This window comes from Caloenas nicobarica, chromosome 3 (genome assembly GCF_036013445.1).
Source record: "Caloenas nicobarica isolate bCalNic1 chromosome 3, bCalNic1.hap1, whole genome shotgun sequence".
NCBI lineage: Eukaryota > Metazoa > Chordata > Aves > Columbiformes > Columbidae > Caloenas > Caloenas nicobarica.
The window spans coordinates 100,344,896-100,369,432 of record NC_088247.1 but is presented as its reverse complement, the minus strand read 5'-3'; the positions used below and the strand labels follow the sequence as shown (position 1 = coordinate 100,369,432).

Genomic DNA, 24,537 nt, shown 5'->3' with positions numbered 1-24,537 from the left:
TGTTTCAGAAAGCAAATGGAAGTAAATTCCACCACAGTAACTGTACTCTTCTGTGCACAGGCTCTTGGAAGAGTTTCAGCTTTTATAATTTGATTCAAGAAAGCCAGGTGTAGCTATAAGGGGGGGTAGTAGTGTATTAACTCCTAAATATGTTTTAATTGCCATCAATCGCTATGATAAAGTTGCCAAGAATTAAATCCTGTGTTCAGCTTCTGATATGTGGTGTGCCGTCTAACCTTTTTTAAAAAACCTTTATAACCTTTTCCTTTCCAGCCTGCCTCTGTTCCAGTCTCGTAGCTCTTTTTGTTTGATTTGTTTTGTTCCTATGATGTTCTCATCTGAGCCTTGCCATACTTGTCCTCTTTCTCCAGGTTATCCAGGTGCTTATGTTGGGTCATGTGAGAGGGCAAGAGCAGCTCTTTTGTTGTGCCCCGTTCTTCTATCATATTGCCTTTTGCCGGAAGTAATTAGTACTCAATGCTTTCCAATCCCAATGTGGCAAATGTTTTTCTTCTGTGAAACATTGCATATGCTGTACAGTTGCCTAGCAAAAGCTTAAAGATCACGGAAGATACTCAGTGCAGGTACAGTCAGTGAAGGAGACAGCTGCTGAACTATTAACAAACCTCCAGTGAATTCTTACAGGTTGTATTTTTTTTTTTCAGATGTTTGTAAATTGGCCAAATTTGGGGTAAAACTTAATCAGTACAAAAAACTGAAATCCTATGCAAATACCATGCCCTTTAGGCCTTGAGTGAGGAGGTGAGAGAACCTGCCAGCAAAGTGGTTGAACAGTGGCTGAAGCTCATGGATCAGAAATCCTCGTGACTTTCCTTTTTCTTCCTACTCTTTCTTTTTTTGTTAATAACATTTTCATAAATGGCTGTTTTGCATTTATTATGAATTTTAATGATAAGCAGTGTTATGCCCAGTGTAGAAAACATTTGCAAGAAGAGTTTCAAAACAAAATGTCTAATCTTGCATTGCAACGTATAATACAACTCTCTTGTAGGCTTAGCTAGTAGGATCACCTGCAGTTTCAAGGCACTTTACAGGTGTGCTTTACAAAGGCGCTTTATAAGTTAAAAAGTGCTTTAAGTTAAGCTTTCAACACAATGTTAACAAAAGTGTAACGTTATTCAAACACTAGTTGGTATTATTGCTGTTTTGGGAAAAAAAAGTCAAACTGCAAGTATATTCTTTAATGAATTGTATAATGTGGTTATGGCAAATAAAACATTATATTCTGCGTTCCTAGTCCATCTGCACCTACTAGTACACTTGGGGAACTTCCAAGTTTGACTTAAGACCTCTTAAATCATGACATGTAGCACTTGAAATGTCCTTTACGATCTAAGCAAGTAGGAAGGAAAATTATATTAATAAAGTGTTAAACAGTTAAAATTGGAGAAGGTCAGGGAATGTCAGATTTCCACTGTGGATGTGGCTAAGCTTTCAAAGATAGCTGTTCATTATTTTATGATTAAACATATATTCATTACTGTGTCCTTTATGAAGATGACCCACTACTGACTCAGTATATGAGAATTCCATCCTTTCGTCTTCTGTAGTGAGAAACTAATTTGGACCTTGTGTAGCATGTCAGTAGCTGCAGGTGTCAGGTGGTTGTTCTCCATACATAAAATAAATGGAATGTGCAGTACCAGGTGTATTCACCACCAGTTTTGAACTGTTGTGGCGAATTAGTTTGTCTCTGCAGGTGAAAAAGAAATAGTATTAACTTGTTGTATATGACCCAAATAGTTGAAATCCTAAATATTTCTTGTGGATCACTGTGGCAGAGGTGAACATAAAGCTGAGATCATGTGATATCCTTGGTCCAATTTATTAATGGCACACCTGTATAGTCCTCTTACCCAAGGGCAGGGTATGATGTTATGTTGGACAGGCAGGTGGGAAAAGGCCTTCATGCGAAGTTTTCCAGCTTGAATCAGGAGAACTAGCTGTTTAAATGGTATCTGAACAGTGTCCTGCTATCGTTTTTGCCAGGCTGGCTCTGTAAAGCACAGAGGGCAAGCCACAATGTGCCTCTGCGGATGGGTAACTTAAGCTCCTGCTTTCCTGAAACTCTGTGTGTATTTTATAGTGAGTCTTCTGATGTCACCTAATGATTATTAGAGGCGCTAGCAGCACTTTTTTTGGTTTTGTTTTTTAACCTAGAGAGAAACCAGTTATAGAAATGAGACTAGCACATGCATGGCAAAGAATACCCTAGGATGCTACTGCTCTCTGTGTGTGAGTTGATGGCTAATGGGGCAGCACAGTGGCAAGTGATGTTTGTAGGACACTGATGAGCAACTCTCTTCACTGTAGCCCTCAAAGTAGGTTGTGGTTGTTACAGGAAAGCACGCGCACGACATGCGACTGCCGTGGAGGGTAGTGTGGCCATTTGGAAATAAAACGAGGAAGAAGGGGAAAACCCTGTTTGTGTGCAGCGGAAAGTCTGTTTGTTATAATCCTGCACTGCTTTAGCTAAAATAAGACTCAGGTGAAGATATTCTGCTATTCTGAACATGAAGGTGATGATGATGTAAACAGGGTTTGTGTCCATAGGGGAACCATAAGAAGCCTGCATAAATCATTTTCTAAACTTCTTAAAGGGGAAGTAATTTAACATGAAGGAGTGGTAATTAGATAAATGTGTAAACTCAGTAATATGGAAGTGAAAATTAGGGAAACAGTAACTGGGGGGAGGGGAAAGCTTAGAAATAAATAAATTAAGCCAGGAACTGAAGTGCCTTGAAATTTTAGAATTGAAGTTGACATTTCTGGGACTTAAATGGATTTTCTTTATTTTTTTTTTTTTATACTTATCAGTACAGTTATAATTGCATGTAAATTGCTTTGAAGTAATTCCTTGAAGCATTAGCATTACCCACAAACAAGTTTGTTGTATTTTAAATATGTGGCTAGAAGAATGCATGGGCTCGGATACCAGTCTCTGGAGATCTGGAGGTGGTTTTACCTTTCCTGCAGCTTGGAAGAATATGATAATTTTCTCTAGTCTTGTGCTGAGTAGGGGTTCAGCAGCCTTAACAAGAAAGGACAATGCAGTGAATCTTTTGAAGTATTTTGAAGTTAAAATGTTGCTTTGAATTTTTAATTCTGAGAAGTTCACATGTGCTACTGATACTGTTGCCTTTTCAGAGCTGTAGATTAAGCAGCATAAAACTCAAATGCAGTGATCTTCCTGACTCTCTGAAAATTGCATCCCTTCAGGGTGGAGCAACTGGGAAACAAAATACCTGAGGGTACTTTCACCTGGATAGGAATAGTAGTAATAGGTTTATGCTTGCCTCTAGGTAATAATATGATTGAAAATAGTCAAAGGATTCAGAGTTGTTTAACGTACACAGACAAGGAAGCTAAAAACCAGATATACCTGGATTCTGCTGTCATGTGGGAAAAGCTACAACGTTCAGATCTTAAGTCCTTTATTCTGCCTTTGGCAGTAAGCAACATAAGTGCTTAGGGAAGTGTATAATAGCATAACAGGTGAGACGCCTTAACAGATAGTTGCTTAACATAATAATATTCCTATTGCACGCAAAGGAAAAGTAACTTTATTTTTGTTTTCCCAAAGAACCATTGTTGAGCATATAGCGAAGATACCAGTTTTCCATGGCCACTGTTTGCCTTATCGTGCAGTCCACCAACCCAGTCTTAAATTCTAGCTCTTTGTTTCAAGACTGCATTGCACACCTCTTACAGGCTTCTGTCCTTGAGCTGACTGCAAAACCCAGTCTCAGAATTCTCTGCTTACTTTCCTAGCTGAAATATGTGTAACAAGACTTCTTTTGAGTTCCTGATAGTATTCCTTATTAGAGCTCTGATCTTATGACAAAATATTCAAAGTTTATCTACATAAAAGTTTGGAAAATCTAAACAAAGGAGTTCAAACTTAATTCAGAACCAGAGATCAATCTAATGAAAAGGTGGGATTCTCCTTCCACCACTGCCACTGTCTCTGTTTAGTAGTCGTAGACATCCTCCAAAGAAACCAAATGTGGCTGTAACGAAACAAGGCTAGAATTAATGGTGAACGCCTTTGTGAAATGTCATAAGTATAAATGAGGATTAGGGAAAGTATAAAGAGTAATCTGAAATGTGCCAGGAACACAAAGAAACTTAAGTCGTTTGGACCTATGTATCTCTTTCCACTTCTGTTTTCCCTTTCCTTCATCTAAAAGTTCCTGTTCTCTAGTCTCTGCAAATGTTGCTGTTAGTAGTGATCATTAAAGATGTAAGGATCACATTTCACCTGCAAGTGATCAGTGAGGGCCCTTATTCTATATTTTCTTGAAGTGCTTGTCTTGATGAATGTTTACAACCGTTTTCACTTGCGCTTGGTCTTGAAGGATTCTTTTCATTGCAACAAATTATTTGGAGAAAATGTGTTGAATTTTATTTTTCCTCAAATTTTGGCTCAGGTTTTCTATATTTTTTTTTTTCCCCACTGCAGGGTGAAGTGACAATGAAATTTTACATGAATGCTTTTTGTTCTTGAAAATTGTCTAATAAATCTTGCATTTGTGTCTTGCTTAGTCTTGCCTAATTAAAAATTGAAATGCCAAACAATTTATATGCGGAAATAGTGAGACATGGTTTGGATACTTGGAAGTAGAATTAAAATATACAGCACATCCTTTGAAATCTAATTCTTGTGAGTAAGAAAGGAAACGTGCTGTGTCTCATGAAGATATTTTCTGTTCTTTTCTAAACTACCTGGTTTGTATAAAATAACATGTTTTTAAACAAATGTAGCAGTTTATTTTTAGTTGCCAGTGTGATTATGAGCCAAGTTTAAGATCAGATTTTCAGTCTTGTCTTACTTTTGACTTTAAATCCAGATATTTTAATACTGCATCTATAAATATTGTCAGTAAAAATGACCAGCTTTGTGGTATAATGCAGTATAATTCTCAGTCACATGATACTGTCAGTTTTCATTTTAAATCAACTTTTTCAAAACTTATTTCTAAATGAATTTAATCAGATTAACTTCATTTAGTCACATCTGTTCATGATTGTTTTCCCCTTTTACTAGCCATACAAATCATGAAATTAAGCTAATTAGATACCATTATCAGCTGCAAAGAACTAGTTTCACAGTTTTATACCTTTTAATTCCCTGCAGGAGATTAAAGCTTGTTTTTTGTTAATATGTAAAGTGCAGTAACTTAAATGGATTCCCCTGCAGTTATTGCCAAAGGATTAACTAGTTTATTATTGTTTTTCACTATTGTAAATTGGTTTTAAAACATTACATTTTATGTGGTTTCATTGATGGCAATGCTTGTCGTGGTATTGAGAAACATTTGCCAAATAAAACTGCTATATATGAGTAATTGTTATATAGCTATAAAGCAAAAGAAGTAATTGCCCTGTCAGAGTGCTTATCGCTGGTAACATCTGATTTTTGTCTCTGGTGCTCCTCCCTCTTTTTTTGGGGGATACTGCCCTCCCACAGGTGATGATGAGCAGAGTGATTGGTTTCATGAAAATGAACCTGGTGGAGCATGTGGAATTACAGGGGTCGTTCCATGGTGGGAACAAGAAGACTCTACAGAACTGGAGAGAGAATTGCCTGATCCAGTCTTTGAAAGTATCTTAACTGGTACTTTCCCTCTGATGTCCCGCTCAGGGAGGAGAGGTAAGTACCAATCAAGCAAATGCAAACTGTAGAATCACTTCAGTACAGTAGAAAGATGTCTGTGGATTATACAAAATATGTAAAATGTTGACAAGATCTTGGAGTTACCAGTTTGTTTCCTTGAACTGTTTCATTTTTAAGTTATCATTAGAGAGAAAGAATGAAAAAACCCGTGAGTGATTAGAAAAGTCAGAAAGTGTAAAACTTGGCTCATTTCAATAGCCTACTCTTCTATTTGTTGTCTTGATGCTTGCATTAAGAACTAAGTGTTATTTAAAGTGGATTTTTACATTCCATTTTGTCCATTGCTTCTGTGATAATGCTTAGAATTCTGTAGAAGTTAATTCAAAGGTTGGAAAGGCTGGTGTGACTGTCTGCTTTGCTTTATGGTTGGGCCATATGTTCTGTAGAGAAGAGAGAACGGTTCCTTTAGAGCAAGGTTTGAAACTGTGATTTAGAAAATATTTTTTTTTCCCTTCTTGTTTAAACTACTTCAGACAACAGTGGATTCAGTGTATCCAGTGGTAAGTTGTACCAGGGTTTGATTGCGTTTACAGCTAGGAACCCATTCTTGTCTAAAGATGGAAGTTGTCAAACCTCAGCTTGCTGCCAAAGCATTTTGTTGTACCTTCCGTCTGCCACAAGGATCTCTTTTCCCATTCAAATACATGCCTTTTATAGGAGCACTTTTAAACTACTCTGCACGCTGAATGCATTGAATTCTCTTTTGAGGCTTATTTTCCAGAGGCTTGGAATTGTGTCCGAGGATTTGATCCCTGCATATTCACCAGCTTTAACATTTTCTAGTACTAATAAAGTTGTAAGTGATGCAAAAATCACTTTCTACTGTAGTGCAGTATGCTCTGCTTATGCAGCTAACTGGCAGTAAGAATATCCACGGAAATGTATGTTTTCATGACAACTTATCCTTTCTCTCACTTTTCCCGTTCTGTGCTTTTTGTTTCCACCAGTACGATGTTTAACAATATTAAGATGTTTTTGTTTAACTGAAATCAGATTGATAGATTGGTATTTCATGTTGAATTTCAGTGGTTATATGGTATAGGAAATACTTAAATCAAGTCATACTTCTGTTTTTTAGGTTTCCAGAGTAGATTCAGTCATCTTCATGGAATGCCAGCAAGAAACATAAAGAAAGCTTCAGGAAACCAGAATGCATTGGTAGGTGCTTTTATTATTGTAAGCTAATTTGCACTGTTCTTTTCTTAATAAGGCATATGCCTCTCATGCTTGTTTCCTAATGTTGTAGATAGGTAATGGAACAGTAAGACTACAGTGCCACTGCTGCCTGATATTTTTTGTTTGCTTGTTTTTAATAGTTAGATTCTTTGCACTGCAATTCTATTGTAATGGAATATTTGTCTGTACTCAGGTGGCAGAAATAGTCTAGACTGTTTCCCAGTACTTATTTTGAACCAAAGGAAGGAAAAGGTGTGTGGGGGACATTATTTAACGTTTTCAGTATGTATCTTGTGTATACGAAAACATGTTTCTCCCCTCTTGCAATAAAAATCAAACCAAAGTTATTTAAAGTTTTTTTTCTGATACTGAAAGCATTCTAGGATAGATTGTGGTACAATTCTGATTTTTTTTTTTTTTTTTTTAAATATCTCTCTCCCAAAAGTCTGTCCTTATTTGGTTGACTTCTGGGTGGCCAGGGGAAAGGGTATATGCAGAAAATGTATAGCAAGTTTGTGATGCACCTGTCATAGACAGTATGCATTCCTTTGAACTGAGTCTGTTCTAAGGTTGTGACTACTAATGAGATGTTTGAGGTTTTTTAGTGCCTTCATCTCTAGGAGTAATGTTTATAAGTGAAGGAAAAAATCCAACTGTCCTTATATTTTTGTACAATCTGATAATTGGATTTTCCCTTGGCTTTTTCTCTAAAATAAGATGCTAAGGAATTTTAAAGAATTTTTTATTTGGAGGAGGGTATGAGGAGAAGAGAGACTTGACTTTTAAAATGAAAATGTTAAAATGTATTCATCGTGGTGCAGTCTATTCCTTTTTTATCAGAACAGTGTTTGGAAGAATAGAAGAATCTGAGAGACTCTGTCAGTTTGTAATAAACATATCCCAGCATGATAAATACTGCAGCGTCAGTGTTCTTTATTATTTGAGAACATGAAATGTTTTCAAATTTTAATTTGACTAAACAAAATAAGGTGCTTTTGAGAAATTTAAGAGCTATTACATCTGGAGAGAATAGAAAGGACATGTTAGAAATTTAACTCATTTTGAAGAGGGAAGGTTTCTATAATTGAAGTCTCTGTCCAGTAATTGCCATTTGGAACTGAATAAGATGCTTTAAAACCTTGGCCTGTGATCTCTGCTGTTAGTGGTCATGAATTAGATGAATGCTATCTAGTTCTTGGTTTCCTATCTACCTATTTTTATTTTTGGTTCAGTGCTTGCTTGAGCATATCTGGGATTTGTAGCCCATTTTCTAGGCTTATTGCAATTTCACTCTGGTATTTTATAGGAGCTATTATAACTGATAGGTTAGCTTCATGGTATTGATGATACATGGCTTAACTACCTTAAAAACTGCCTTTTCTTCTAAATTGTAAAAAGGTGATTAAATTTCAATTGATGAAGATATAGTATGAATGCATATGTATAATAAAAAAATCCTAATGTTTATTTTCTGCTACACTTTCTGAATTGTCCTTAGGAGCCCATTTTTTCTTCTAGTCATGATATTTTATATATAAAGATGGTATCATAGTTCCTTTTATAACAAAAATGCAAGGCTGTCTACTAAAGACTGATAATTCAGTTACCTCCAGTTATTAAATATATCATTTACATAGTGTTGTGGAACAAGGTTGACATGTGAATATACCTTCTAAGCCACTATGTTTAGGCAGGGATGCATATATAGAATGGATGTGCAGCTGGCTCTTCAGATGCAGTTTTCTGACCTTATTGATGACTACGTTTGTGGGCACATCTGCTGTGTCTGTCTTTGCAAACACAGCTATATAAGCCAGAGCTCATGTGCTTCCTTTTGTCAGTGATTGCTTCTTGAAGAAAATCTTTTTTAGGTACTTCAATAGCAAAAAAAGAGAACCATTTAGTACCTGTGACACCTGATAACAGAGAACAAGAAGTAATTACTGCTATTAGGTGGTAACAGTGAAGAAGAGTCAGGTTGCTTTTAGAAAGGTTAATATCCTGAGGAAAGAACACTGCAGACTGAACTCATTGAAAAGACTTGTGTGACTTAATTCTTTCTCTTTTTTTTTTTTTTTTTTTTAACACTGAGGGATCTAATGCCTGTATTGCTGACTTTACACAGACTTTAACGGGAGACCATGTTAAAAAATGGAGCTTTCTACTGAACACGTTTCGTAAAAGACACACATTATATACTATATTCACTCTAAGGATGTCTAGTTTCTTTCTTGGGAGTGTGAGCATATAGTTAGCCCTTTGCATACAGTCAATGTGTGCTTAAGCTTTTTTGGAAAGGTTTAGTTGAAGGTTCACAATTATAACAGCTAGCGAAGCCTTGAAGAGATTACTGGTTTAGGGAAGGCAAAATGAATAGCTATGATAGTACTTTGGTATATTGTCATCCTCTGTCAAAAAGCATTTAATACCCAACTATTTCGATGTTTTCTTGTAAAAGAATCAGGCTAGGAGTGTGATTATTACTTGCTATATACCAAGGAAACTGCCAACTTAAGTAACTTTCACACCACAGTTTCTAGAAGCAGTGGGAGCAGAGAATCAGAGGAAGAATGCTGCTCTTTATGGACCAGTTAGTGAACTTTAATTGGAAGTAGCCACAGCTGGTACTCGGATCTTCTCCAGATGTTCTTTCTGCATTTCGTTGTCTAATTGCTTAATTCGAAGAAACTTGTGGGTCTTTCTGCCATCAAGTGTGCTGCCTTTGAGTCAAAACACTTTTTAAATGATCATACAACACTAGACAAGGAAGAGAGAAGTAAAAACCTAGCCTACAAATAGTATAAAAATCCTCACCTAATCCAATGTGCAGGATGAGTGATTTGTCATACAGGAGGGGACAACTGGAAAAGCTGGGCAAGAAAATGAGAGAAAAAAAACGGAATCTGTAATTAAATGGTTTATCAGGCATATTTTATTGCATACAATTACAACGCTGGCTTTTCATGTCATCGTTTTTTGCCGCAGCATCATTTGTAACAGTACTTTATGTGAAAAGAAATAGAAAAGCATTATTTTCTATGACACCACGCTTTTGATCCTACCGGTGCAAAGTTGCTAGTAGCAACTTTGTGATTATAATTGGAAACGTGATATGTGTACTTTCATATTGTACTAGGATTTAATATACTCTTTTAATAACGTATATTGCAGAAAATCTTACTGTGTTTGGTTGAGTTCTGCAGTTATATATGACCTGAACAACTACCCCCACATTCTGTTAGGCAAAAGTTCTACAACATAGCAATAGTTCTATAAATGAAATACTGATTTCTTAGAAGGAATGCTTTTTTGTTCAGTCTTTATTCCCGGTGTTTATAGACTTGCATGTCATTTATCTAGTACAATATCTCTGTCCTTTCCAACAAATTAGACATAAAACTTTGCTATTTAGCGGAATAAAATCAGAAATCTAATATTTTAAATGCATTGGAAATATGAAGTTTCATTTATATGATGTAGAATACTAGATTAATTCTTTACCTTCAATAATTAAGGCTGCCGTGCTTTTCTCTGATGGATTCTTGGCAAGATCACAGAGGCGCTGATTAAAGAAAGAGTTAATAACTAGAGTTAGTGAAAATAAAACATAAGTACACTTTAATTACTTTTAAAATGTTTTGCCCAACTTAATACTCAATGACTGAAAAATTTCACGTTTATTCACAGCTACTCCACACAAATAAGAGAAGGTTTTAAAAAAATCAGCGCTGCTGTCTTAGCCGTTCCTCGTGTGGTTCTAGATACTGTTCCTTCCCTGAGGCGGGGAGGGACATTGGAGGTGTTGTCTCTTCCTGCCTGGATTCCCATTCTGGGCTGGAGGCTGAGAAGTGATTTCACTGGGCTAAAATGCAAAAAACATCATCAATAAAAATGATGCTTTCTTTCAACTCTGCCAGGTTTTTTTTCCATCCATCACCTTTATGTCATGGTTTTTGATTTCATGATTTTAAAGCCAGCCTACTTCAAGTCTTGCACTCCTAGGATTGATTTTTTGTTTTGCACAGCTGTGCTCTTGACCTTGACTACACATAGTTGTAATTATGCAAAAAGTACTTAAAGAATGAAAGCTACATTTCAGAGACCTGTTATCTGAGGGTGTCTGGGTATTTCTGTCAAATCCTGTTACCCTTTTTCAGAAGTTCCAAGATAAAAGAGCTTTTCTCAAAAACTTCTTGTAGGATAACTACTGCTCTGTTGACATGGGGAGTAAAGATGTATTGAGCATTAATGCTTCTTGTTAACTGCTTTCAAAATGTAAAATCAAATCAAAGATATCTGTTTCAAAGTTCTTTCTAACTGAAGAAACAGACAGGTGTTCTCAAGAATTTTTTTGGTGTCAGAATATTTTGGAAATGGTGTGAAGTCATATTAGATACCTTGATACAGATGTAAGGAATGTTTCCTTAAAGAGTAAGTCAGGTATTGTTTTTAGTGTTAGTCAGAAGCCTCTTTATGGATGCTCTGCAACTTCTGGAAAAACCCTCCTCAAGTTAAAGTTGATTTGGTGTTGTGGAGAATTCTTTTACACTGAATGTGTGGCATATAGTAAGATAGAAAACAATTCAGTTTGGTAGGTGCATGAAATAACTTATCTTTGGGGTTTTAATTATTTTCTTCAGTCATTTGGGATGTCTCTGTCAAACTCTGTGGAAATATGAGTGGTATTAGATGATGTCTGATAACACAACTAAACTCTTGTTGGATTCCAGGCTTTCACTCATTCAAGATCAGGAATATTAGGCTGCTGTGAGGATGATATTTTGATACCTTATGCCGCTAAAGTTGCAAACGAATTTTAAGTGGGTAGGATGGGTAGGTAGGGGCGTTTGGTTTTTATAATGGAGGTTTTATTAAGCTTTCCTGTCATGGAAAATATTTGCGGCTATTAAAAGCATTTCTTACTGTGTTTTTCTTTTAAAAAAAAAAAATCTTTTCCTTGTCTGTAATTGTCTCAAATTTATGTAAAATGTAGTGAATAAGTCATACTCTTTTAATTCTCACTTTATTTAACTCAGTGCCTTAGTTTTACAACATAGAGGGAAAAACTTCCTTGAGGAGCATGTGGTTTCCTGCACTCCTGTGCTCCTTGCAGATACGGATTTTCAGACAGTAAAAAATCAGATTGTTAGCAGAGAAGGTGCTGCTCTGATGGCAGTTTAGGTCCCACGGTTGATTCTTCCCGTGTTCAGTCACTATTGACCAAAATGCTCCAGTTTTCCCAAGGAATGAGTTAAATGTCATTCTTCTAGACTTCAGAATTTAGTCATGTTGAAATAGCTTTATCTTATGAGAAAACAGAAGGGGGAAAAAAAGAAAAAGCTTCTGTCACATTGCAAAACCCTGTTGTAAACAATGTACTTTTCAAAAATGGGATGTAAATATTGGGGATGATGTTGACTTATCTGTGGTGTTCTTAACTTCATGTATCTAATCATATTTGGAGAACTGCTTACTGTTCTTACACCTGCTATGTATTTTGCATAGTAAGAGGTTCTTTTTTCCACAAATTAATTTTCAAGTGCTTTTTTTGCTAAAGCTCTCTCTTGTACTGATACAAGCATAATATAATTTGTCCACCTGCTGTGGTAAGCACCTGATGGAAGAGTAAAAGCTTCTTAGTAAAGTAATAGCTTAGCATACTTATTAAAAGAGTCATAATTATGCTTGTACCATGTTTCATAGTAGGTCAGTATTTCTCAAAGTGGTTCCCATCACTGGTAGTACCAGTGGTGGTACCCATACTTAAAGCAAGGTATTGTGATTGTTCAAGGCAGAGTGCTAGAATTAGTAGATCAGTTTTGTTAGTTTACTTGTGATTGATACAAAGTATTTTGAATTCTACCTATCCTTTATGAGATCTGAATGGTTTAATAAGTTCTGCCTATGTTTGTTTTAACTGCGAGTGATTTTTGTGTCACTCGTAATTGTCTAATAAAAATCTATGATCATCTTGGTGTCATCAAACCAGTAAACAGGCACAAGTAATACCACAGCATTTCTGTCTCATTTAAAGCTGCAGTTCATTACCCAAAAAGGAGCTACAGGTAACTCAAATACCAAATGTATAGATTTCAACAAATCTAATATGGGTCAGTTTTGTTATTACTTCTGTTACCTAAGTGTAACCCCTCTTCCCCCCACCATGATTAAAATAGCTAGAGGAATTCTCAGCCTTGTTTGTAACAGTTGTAAAGGCATTAACTGGTGAAGGTAAGTCTGTGTGTTTTATTTTTTTCTTCTGTATCATTTATGTTGTAAAGTAGAGTGTACAGTCTTGAATTCTGTCCTGGTTTAATTCTTACAAAATATATGCCTATCAAGAAAAAAGAATAGTTTAAAGGCATCAGGCATTAATAGCTTGTTTTCAAGAAAATGAAGATATCTTATAGGTGTAACAACTGAAACAGATATTCTGTTTGCACAACAGAGCTCACAATGTTTTTTCTTGGAATATTTCACCTGTTGTGACAATCGAAGCATACTTTGAAAATATCAAAGGTTAACTTCTGTCTAGCTAAAGTGAATTAGGAGACTTAGTCTCTTTTCTTGGACTCTCACTTCAAGTATAGTGTCAAAAAAAGCATCCCACTTCAGTGAAATAGTTGCCTTCCAGCATTAGTCTCAGAAATGCCAAATGTGCTGCTTATTTTTTAAATGCATCTTGTAGTGTATTTGTGGTGACAAGTGCTATGAACTGTAGTCTGAGCAGTATTCCTTGTAATTCACCTTAACCCAGCTGCTCAAATGATAGTCAGCTGCAATTACATTTAAGTTTACTTTTAAAGCAGGGCAAATAGCATAATAATACCCCTTTTATTTTTCAGTTAGTGTCTGTCTTGAAGACACATTTATTATATTTTTACAGCACTCTTTACAGATAATAATGATTTTGAAAACCTCTAACTTAAAAATATGAGGCAGCATAATTATTTCTCTTGTTTTCTCCTGCTGATCACAAAGAAATCCCCCTTTCTGGTGTCTGGCTGCAGGAAATTTTTCTTCTGCAGACATTTGGAATGTGCCTGTTTTGACTTCTTAAGCCCATATTGGTTCTTTGGTTTATGTTTTAGTTCAATTCTAATACAAAATTGTCTGTGAATGTAGTGAGTTTTAGTATCCTTTCTGAAAAAAATTTCACTCAGTTACGTTTATTTTAGAAACTTCTTAATGCCTCAATAGCAGTGTTTTGAAGAATTAGTGGTAATACAACATCGTCTTGTGTCCAGTGTTAGGAATCGTAATTCCTTGTGTTGAGCTTAGTCGTTTAATGCTCAGAACAGACAGAAAAATCTAATTTGTAACAGGTGAGGAACACATGCACAAATATACTGTGGCTTAGCTGATGAGCAGCATCTCATTTACGCTGTAGTAACATTATAAACGTCAAGTAAATCATGACATTGATTTCAGCTAACACATTGTGTAGCATTTTTTAACTGGAAGCAAGTACAAGATCAGCTACAACTCCTAAGCTGTTGAATGTTTCTTGCTAATCATACAGCAGCAACTCATTCACATGAATAGGTTTTTCTACTCTGTCTTGTTGCCCGGAAGGGACGGTATGGGAGAATGAGGGCCACCAAAAGCATAACAACTTGAAAGCAGTCTATCTGTGTTTTCAGTTGCATTTCATAGGGTGGCCATCTATAGGGAAAACAGTGGCACTCCAGACATCTAATAGAAATACTCTGCCTATGTGTTGATGTCTAGGTTAAGCCTATTAATAGTGACCTTCTAGAAAGTTCTGAAAAGTGATCAATATCATTTAGCAGCTCATCTTTCAAATCGTTACTATAAGGTGAAGATGGTGAATTAAAATATTTTAATCTTGTTTGATTCATAACAAAAGTGAAAATACAAACTGCAACTTGAAATGTTTTGTGGTGTTTGTGGAGTTTTTTTCTGTATACAGTCTGAGTTCATATGTCTTGAACCCAGACTAAGATGCAGCTGTAAAAATAGTGAATTAAGCTGGATCTTTAGTGTGTTCTCCAGCAATTTGTCATGGAGATGCATTGATACATAACTTCAAAATACAGTGTAGAAAATAAAGTAAGAAACGCACATGATGCATTGTGTAGAAATTGAATTGCTCGAGAAAATTATTCTTCTGCTTTTGTAACAAGAGAGATAAGATAGGAATGAAGAGGTGCTCCTCTGCCATTCTGTTTGATTACTGTGACTTTCGTTAGTCAGATGTAAAGACAATGTTCTATAACCTGTTAGAAATAACCATAAAGAAGTAGAGTGAACCACTGTTGTTGTAGCCAACATACCTGTGACTTAGCTGGAAAATTACGTTTGCTACCATTTTCGTTCTCGAAATAAAACAATCAAATGTGCATATTGAGAGCATAGTTTTGAGGAGAGAAGAAAGTACTCAAAACTTCTCAGGGACTGTCTGTTCTGATGGTTACCACATGGTATTTACAAGCGAGCATGTAACTGAATGCAGAAAAGACCCCTTTCTTTACAGAACTCTAGGCTTTGTTTAATCTGAGAGATCTTTAAATGGAATGAGTCGCAGAAGTGAATACTTTGTTAAACATGTTTATCTAATATCAGAAACTGCAATGTTGACTTTAAGTAAATGGTAATAAGCAATCCTAGGATAGAAAGGTTATTTCCTGAAGGTAATCAGTAAATTAATAATGTTGTGAGGTGAGTCACAGGAAAATTCAAAGCTCCTGCCTTAGTGTTCTCTTGATGTTGTGGAAAACTCTGCATATAATGTTGGTATGGTATTTTCCAAAGTGTAGTGGTGGTTGTTTTGTGTGTACTTAAACCATTTGTCCAATTACTAAGTTACATGTCGTATATCAGAATAAAGAGGACAACAACAAAAGGTTTGACATCAGCACTTGTAACTGGAGTGGTTCAAGAGACTCTTGGTCCTTGCCTTTTAGTTATTGTTCCTTCAGTTAGGACACAGTGGCTGCTTTTTTCGTTTCTTTACCAAGTAAAACGTATACTATTGTAACTGATCATCTGAACCCTTTCAGTCCAACAGTTTTGATAACAGTTCAAAATCTGTTCCACTCAGCCCCTTGCAAAATCTTCAGCAAACTGTTACTTGCCTCTGATCTGATTTTTGTTGTTTATTTTTCCTTTTCTCATTTATTGATTTCATGAAGTCCCTCGTTTGACAGGTGATTCACAAGTGTGAGAATGATTTTATTCTGTTTTGCTCAGCCTTGATTTAGCACTCCTGCAGATTATTAAAAGTCAAGGAAGAAACCTATCCTCAGAGAACTGAAAGCTGTTTATTTAGGCAGTCATTTTCTTACTGCTAGCTGATGGGCAAACTCTTGCAGCTGTCCTGCTATAGATGTATTCTTTTTTAAGACACTTGTGAAATTCACTTTAAAGAACATGGGATAAAATGTGCCCCATTTCCCCTTCTCATTGACCCCTTCCCATCACATTACTTAGTTCTAAAAGACTTATTTTATGAAGACCTAAACAGGTAGATACAGCAAGCTTACAGTAGATTGCATTTTTGTTCTCTATAGAATATAGCCAACCTGGAGGAAAAGAAACCTTTTTCCTGTTTTATGCCATGCTGTTGTGCTTTTGAAGAGAAAGAATGCATTATGGCAATTGAGATTTTGTTGCCATACTGCTTTGTCTCTCTTATTTGTTCTTTTGTGTGTTTTAAAAGTCTGGAATCTAGTCATTGATGTAGGTCTAAGGCAATTTAAGACAATTCGTAGTACCTAGAATAACTAAGAACTTTTCCTGTTAGAAGTTACCATAAGGCAGCTTTACTATGCAGTAAAATATACGACTTGAATGAAAGATAGGAAATGACTGCATAAAAACGAGGGGGGAATTGCATAAATAAAAGTGAGCATTTCAGTGTTAAGTTGGGTATAAGTATTTTAAAATATATTTTTATCCCTTGTTCAAGAGAACAGAACACTTAACTATATTTTGTCAGATTATTGAGAATAAACTATGTAATAGTCACATCATGTATAATATTTAAAAACTCCGAAGGATTTATGCAAGTTTTCTTTGTACACAAACTGATATCTATAAAATTATTTCTCCTTTATCAGTGATGTATATGCATATTTTCTTTAGAGTTTAATGTGATTTTTTTTTTGTTTGTTTCAGGAAAATAACTTCATTTACATCATGTGTTTTAGTGAATGTTACATTAAATATTACCAGAATGTGGCAAATGTTTTAAAAATATTTGGAGGTTGATTGATTAGTACTCTTCAAAGGGAAACAAAACACTAAATATTTCTAATCCTGCATTATTTACCGCATGGGTGGTTAAATGCTACTTTAAGCCTCATAAAATTAAAAGGGAGAAATCCGCCAACTGTAGCAGGAATTGGATTTAGGAAGAGTGGTACAGAGCCAAAATATTGCTACAGAATTAAATGTCAAAAATCTTCTTTAATAGTAGATATATAGTTCACAGTGCCTGGTTATGATTAATACATTTAATCTAAATCACTGAAAGTTGCTCTCTCCTTTTCCATAAAATACAATAGGACACAAATCAGTTTTACTGTAGGTGGATAACAATTGGAAAATAATGCATCTTCCCGCCCAATAAATTGTCAGTTATACCTTTTAACTAAAATCGATTCATCTTTCCAAAATTTATTACAATTTCTAATAATAAATCTTTTCAAATGTTTATTCATTTGCTTTTTGATACATTTGTGCCACTTTTGCTATGGTCTAATGTTTTTTCTTTTGATTCATTGTAAATTAGAAAATCTATTTTGAGTCAATTTTCTAGTGAAGAAGTTAAAATCTATAACCTAGCCATTTTTTCATAGTCTCCTTTGCACATTTTAATACCCTTGAACTTAGATACAATCCAGTAAATTCTGATCAGAAGGTGATTAAAAGACTTTTCACTGCAACTTCTTGACTGAGGGCCAGATTCATAAAACAAGTGCTTATGAGATTGTTAGCTGGTTTTCTCCTGCACATCTCCCTGATTCAAAGAGAAAGATTGAAATAGTTACAGCGCATGAACAGATACATAGGTTTTGGCCGAAGATTTTTGGTATGAACAGTCAGAATTGCCCTTTTGAATTAGAATCCAGCTGTGAGCATACAGGGTATGATAGAAGCCTCCTTTGTTGTCCCTTTATAGCAGCAAGACAATGATAGTACTGGAGATCACCAAAGCATACTGTAGGTTTCCCATTATTTTTTGTGTCTGTAAATATTCAATGCTAATCTCTTCAATTGTGGTCACCTGCCCTTTCACATTCTTAAAAGTAACAGTCTTCTAAGAAGAAAATATCTTAAAATCAATTTTTCATCACTTTCTCTAATGATTGATCTGCTAATCTGTGTTGTGACATTGTGTTCACTGTTCAGCAGTTTCCTGCTCTGTGTATAATAAAATGTGTCAGAGAAGGATAGTCTTAATTTAAAAAAAAAATCTACCAATAAGCGTTATTTCCTGTTCTGATCCAGTTAAACAGTGTGCTCTTTTAGTCAGTTTTCTGGCAATTATATATGAGAAGCTCAATCTAGCAGTAGTCAGATCAAGTTTCTTAATGCACAGATCTATTTTGTTTATATTATAAAGGTCAACATTGGAAGAACAGAGGGAGAGGGTTAGAAGATGCTTCAAACATAACTATGAAGAAAATTACATTCATAATTTGAACCTGATCTACAGTATCACTTATTGGTAATTTTGTGTAGCTGACAGCATCTTGGGTTTTAAAGTGATTGATTTCAAAGTTAAAAAAATCGTTTGTGTGGTTCGATTGGAATTCATTAATTTTACTAATTATACAGTGAAGAAAACAAATGTTTTCTTAGGCAAAGATCGGGCTTTAATTACAGGTCTTACCCGCTCATCTAAAAATAGTGTCAATATGTTTATGTGTCTCTCTTGAAGTTAATTTCTTATTTTCATACAGAAGTATGATTCTGTTACACATTTGTTAAGCCTTGCTCAAATTGTGTACAAATACAAATCTAATATTCAGAGTACTTGTTAAGGGGTACATGCGTTGTAATGTATATATTTAGAAAATTCTTGCAGAGTAAGTTGGCTAAAGATTGCCTCTTTAAAATGTCAAAAATGGTACTCTGTTTCCAATTATAATAGTGTGTGTTACAAAAATAGTCAAAAAATACATGCAACAAAGCTGCGTTTCCAGCAATTATAAAAATCTGTCTAGAGTTCCCTTAGGACTCTTATTCTGAGGAAGGTACTCTGTAGGACTACAGCCTACATGGGAGAAGCAGATTGAAGTGCCGTAGAATTAGAGGAAGAACCTAACAGAGGTGTTGCATATGTTCATTCTGTCCTTTAGCAAATTGTTATAAGTCTGTTGTCTGTTTTAATTGCTTTAAATATGTATTTGTCACTGCCATGAAGCAGTGGAGATGACCTATCTGGTACTAATATTTGGCAAGATCCAGAAAGATATTACCTTTGAAAGGAACATTTTGCAACCAACAGCCTGAGGAGGCATGATCTGTAGAAAAAGTAACTATTTTTGCCACGTTCTTCTGTGTTTGGAAGAAGTGGCTAAGAGGAAAGAAGATAGCAAAGCATCAGTGAGCATAGTTGGTATAGTGAATATTTAATGGAGTAAAATGATGCAAGCCTGTAAATGAACTTAAAGAAGTAACAATTGTCATATTGGAAAAACTTGATCATTTTAACTTTCTATTTTGAAGTTAGAAATATTTTACACAATTTTCTCAGTACTTCAGTATACTATCCTTGCTCAGACTTTACTGTTTGCCAGGATTCATTCTTTATTTCAGAAAGTGCATATGTTGCATGGAAGAGAATTCTCATATCTTTTTAATGCAAATGTATTTTCTTCAAAATCAGAAGACTGTCTTATAGTGAGCACAATTTCTAAAAAACAAACAAATTCGAGATATACGTACAATAAAGCAACAGGAAATGACAAAACATAAGCAGAGTCAATATAACCCATTAGTAGCAACCTGCAGTGGTTGTCCAGGTGTTCCATTATAGTCTTCTTGTAGATGTTATGAGGTGGGGAAAGGTACTTTCTGAAAAGCAATGTGCTTGGGTGGGTGTTTCAAGGTTTTGGTCAGGGGGGATTATTTTGCTTTTTTTTTTCTTTAGGGGGAGATTTGTACATGTTTTGGTTAGTTCGAGGGAGTTACTACTACAGGTGGTATGATCAGAGCTGTTGAGCAGTACAAGAGTGCAGCAGACCTGAAATCCTTCAAGAACGTGGAAATCTTTAATATGACTGCCTGCTTTTAGTTGTGGTGATGTATTGAGAGGTTGTGGGACCTTGGAGAAGTAGGTCCTTAATCGTTTAGTGGGTTTTTTAATGCTAGGTTAATAGATATGAAACTACTAATTGCACTAGATTGCATCCATTATATCTGTAGTCTCCCAGTTTACCGTGTAGTGATGATAACACTAGAAAATATTTTAATTTCAAAGTGAGCTTTCACTAAAATTCTAGCAAAATTATCCAAGATTATTGCAGATTATTGATATACGGTTTGTTACTGGTTCTTTAGGAGAAATGGTGACCTTTCAGTTAATGTTGTTGTGGTTTTTTATGTACAAAAATTCTGAGTTTGTTTTGGATGTGTTTCTTCTACAGTCCTTCCATTAAATTAGTAGGGCAAAGAAACTTGATCTCGAAATAACTGAAATGGGAATATTGCACTTCAAAGAATGTGCTTGAATCAATAGCTCTCAGTACTCATTGTGGTTATTTTGATAGGATACTACATATTATGCTGATACCGTTCATGGCTTTTGTTGCCATGAAGATGAACTGTTGAATTATTATTCTTGAGAGAAGATTAATTCTTGCCTCCTGTGCATAGCAATGTTTAGGGAACAGGTAAATGTTTAGACACATTGCTTTGGAAGGTAAATAATATCCTTGAGGTATTGTCCACTCTGCTCTCTGTGGCTTTCAGAATGTGTTACCAAGCACAACTCTTTCTTACGCCTTCAGAAGAAAATAAACAGGCTCTAATTTCCACCTTAAGCTAAAGGGAGACAGAAAACTGCCTGGAGATTCAGGTACACCTGGTGTCCCCTTGATTTTACTGTCTTGCTGGAGGAGCTAAAGTGGCCAGCCATACTGTCAGGGTTACACATAGCCAGGAGGCCTCAAATAGCCTTGGCTTGCACAAAATAGATTATTCCGGTAGAGTGACAGAGCTGGTTGGCTGTTAAGAGAGCTAATCAAAGCAGACACAAACCCAAGTATAATACTGGTCATTAGAAACTCTGCTGGCACCAGACTAATTAAATGTAAACACCTCAAGCATTCGTTTATTTCTTTATCAAAATTATCAAACTGGTGAAGTGCCCGCAGCTGAGGAGAGGTGAGACTTTTTGACCTCACTTAACCTTTCTAGTATAACTAAGAGGATTTGTCTTGGCAACCCCCTTTCCAAGGGGAGATCTTTGAAACCATTAATGATCTATCCTTTGGCAAAATGCCTGGCACAGATTCTCTCGGAGCAGACTTTTTAAAGCTTTGTGTGCTTTCCTTAACACACATCATCTGACTGAGCTTTCTGAGGAAGCTGGTGGTTCTTATCTAGCTTTGTACATCGTTCTTAAAGTTTAAAAGGCTGTATGCTTTGTGTAGATCAGTCTTTTTGATCTGCGTGTCCAATGTTGCTTAGTCTCATCTTGTTATGTGGCCTGACAAAGTATTTCTTGTTGTTTGAGCAGCAGCCCCTATACGCTTAAGAACTTGTCTCTGAAGAACAATTTGGGGAAGGCTGGCAAATCCCAGGCACTTCAAGCCTTCTCTTGCAGAAGTGATAATCCAGGACTAGAATACTCATTAATTCTCTCAGTGCAAATTACGTCTGGTCAGGGATCTCCTGAGAGTTTGTCAGGGTCTCAGACACTGTGCAGCAATGGCTGATTTGAAAGCTGTCAAACAAATGAGGTTAGATATGCAGTTTTCTTTTGGCAGGTGTTACTGTGAGTTTTTGTCATATGCGGCAGGATGGCAGGTTGAGGTTATGGAGAACCCTGTTGAGGTCATCACAGTGTTTTGCCATGTTCTTTGTTTTAATTTGTTCAACTTCTTCCAAGCAAAGCAGGTTGACCTAAGGACTATGAATTGTACCGATCTTTTGCTTGTGATCTTTGTGTGCCTTTCTCTTGCCAAGTGATGTTCTGGCCAGGTATTAATCAATTGGTGTGCTCTCCTGGCTGTGGATGGCTCTGAATTCCATATGTATTTTTGTTGACATTGGGAAGCAGTGACTTGGTTTTGTGGGCTGGAAAAATGGATGCTGCTTCTAGGACTTTGAGAAACTGAAGTGCATATGTGTACTATGTTAGATTTCACGTAGCAGACTCTGGACATCTATTTTCAACAGGTTGAAGGTTTAACAAAATGCCTGTCTGCATGTTGACAATATATAAAATGCAATTAGCAATTTAAATAGTTCTTGACCTTCACAAAGAACTCTAATTTCTTAAGGACTTCTTTCTACTGCCGCTTTACAAGAATCCAGTAGCTTCGCCTTCCCTGTTTTTGTGACTTCGGTCTTTTCTCTGTTCCCGATGATACCTACAGGTCCCTTTTTGTATCTCTTTATATCTGCATATACATATATGATCCTCGTGACTCCTAACTGCCAGTTTGAAAAGGGGCAGTGTATGATGTGAATTGTTCCAGGCTTCATGTGTGAACTGGCTGAGTTCGTGCCGATTTCTCCCCAATGTAAGGGAACTGATATGGTTGTATCTGCCCGTTCACTGTCAAAAATGCAAACTTATTTTTAAGACATCTCCCCTTTCAGAGCCAGCCAAAATTTGCGTAAAAGTTAATGAGGGAGTGGTAGGATGTCAAAAGTTGCAGATAATTATGTAGATCTCATTTTTCTCAGAAAACCAAGCTAAAAAGTTATTTTGTAAAAGCGTGGGTAGAACTATGACTTTTATGAAACAAACAATATAATAGTAAACTGTCTTTACAGAAACATAGCTCTGGTTAGCGTAAAGGATACAGTATTAAGTATACATGTGTATTTAGTAAGTACTGCAGTCCCAGGGTAAACTTTACGTATCTGTTTTCTAAGGCTGGCAGCTTTCCTTCTTAGAGGTGTGTCACGGGCTAAAACATAGCTTCGAGTCAAGGAATGTCAATAATTTTAATTTATTGCTGTTAAACAACCTTTGAATTACTGATTGGGCTGCCGAAAAAAATTTAAAAAAAATAAATAAATTTTTAAAAAAAGAAACCACTGAGACAAGCCCACCTCACCTTCCCTCTAGACACCTCTCTTCCCCACTTTGTCATCTCCAATCCCCCCACTGCACATTACACTCAGTCACTTGGGTCGGATGATGGGAGGCACAGGAGATGAGAGTCAGTGTGTTGCGGTTCCTTTTGCTGCTGCTTTTTTCTTACCAAATTGCTCTGGCAGGGCTTGCAGTTGTATGTCCTCCTCAGCCTTGTCTCCAGCCCTTGCTCAGGTGGCTTCTTTGCTTCAGAAGTTCTTCTGATTTACTGTCTTCCCTGCCAGCCTGTCTTGTTTCTCGCTTGTTCCTGTCCGTGCACCTCTCACAGTATCAGCTCTTGCATCTCCTCTGTTTAGCATTCATCCTCCTCTGACATCTCCCTTCTGTATCTTCCTGTGTGTGTCTACTACTGTATTTACCTCCCATTCCTAAATTTTCTTTCGTGGAGCCACCAGGGACTACTCTGGTTCCATTTTGGTGCGTGGTGGGTCCCTTTTGTCCATCACGGAGCCCACAGGTACCAGCTGTGACTGGCACAGAACAATCCCTGACCTCCTCCTACATGGGTCACCTTTGCAGCACTCCCTCCAGCTGCCAAAACCCTCCCAGCTGTGCCCAGTAAAGGATAGACAGCCTTGATTTGGTTTTGTGTATGTAGATTCTCACAGTGGTACAAAAAGAAACAAGAGAAAATGGAGAGGAGGGGAAAAAGAGTTATGTTCTAAAGCGTTGGTGTTTTGGAGTTTTTTTCAGTGTCTGTTGCTAAGGTTACTTACACAAACTGTTTACTTCAATAAAATGCCTTGAAGAATATAAAATCAGAACTGAAAACTGAGTACATAACTGGTACAAAACCTCTTGTGTGCCTGGATAACACCTATGTGTAACATACGTAGCTTACTAATACTAATCATACTTTAAGAAAGCCTTGCAAATAACTTCCTTCATACCAGTTTGCTTCCTAACGAGAAGAAAGTAAATAAATTTCCAAGTGCAGTGGACAGCTTTTCAAAAAGTTATGATTTCTCTTTAGTGTAGAAAACTCTATAGTTTTAGTAAATATGCTCACTGTACCTCATGTAAATTGTATGTTATACAGTTTTCCGGCAATAACTATATTGATAGAATCTCATGTTTTACAGAGGAGTGTCTTTTGAGACTGTAATCCAGATTCATAAGGTTAAATTTCATCCATTTCATCCAATCTGAGCCTGGTATTGTCTAATAGTTAGGTAGCTCTGAGCAATTAAAGCTAATAAAATCCAAGGAACAGACACTTGGGTGGAGTTTACTCTGTAAATCTGGATTTACGTGTCTGTGGGTTTTTATATCTCTGTCTAATAGCTAATAATACCCTCCCTTCCATTTGATAGGCATGCAAGAAGAAAGTACCTAGCAAGTTGTAAAGAATGTGTGTATG

General features: G+C 36.2%; 1 protein-coding gene across 1 annotated transcript in view; it reads left to right on the top strand.

Moving 5' to 3' along the window:
* Window positions 1-24,537, top strand: part of GPATCH2 (G-patch domain containing 2) — a 123,936-nt gene that overhangs the window by 16,786 nt on the left and 82,613 nt on the right. Inside the window, exons 4-5 of the mRNA XM_065631008.1 lie at window positions 5,492-5,674; window positions 6,777-6,856. Coding sequence (XP_065487080.1) covers window positions 5,492-5,674; window positions 6,777-6,856 — 263 coding nt within the window. The remainder of the gene's footprint in view (window positions 1-5,491; window positions 5,675-6,776; window positions 6,857-24,537) is intronic.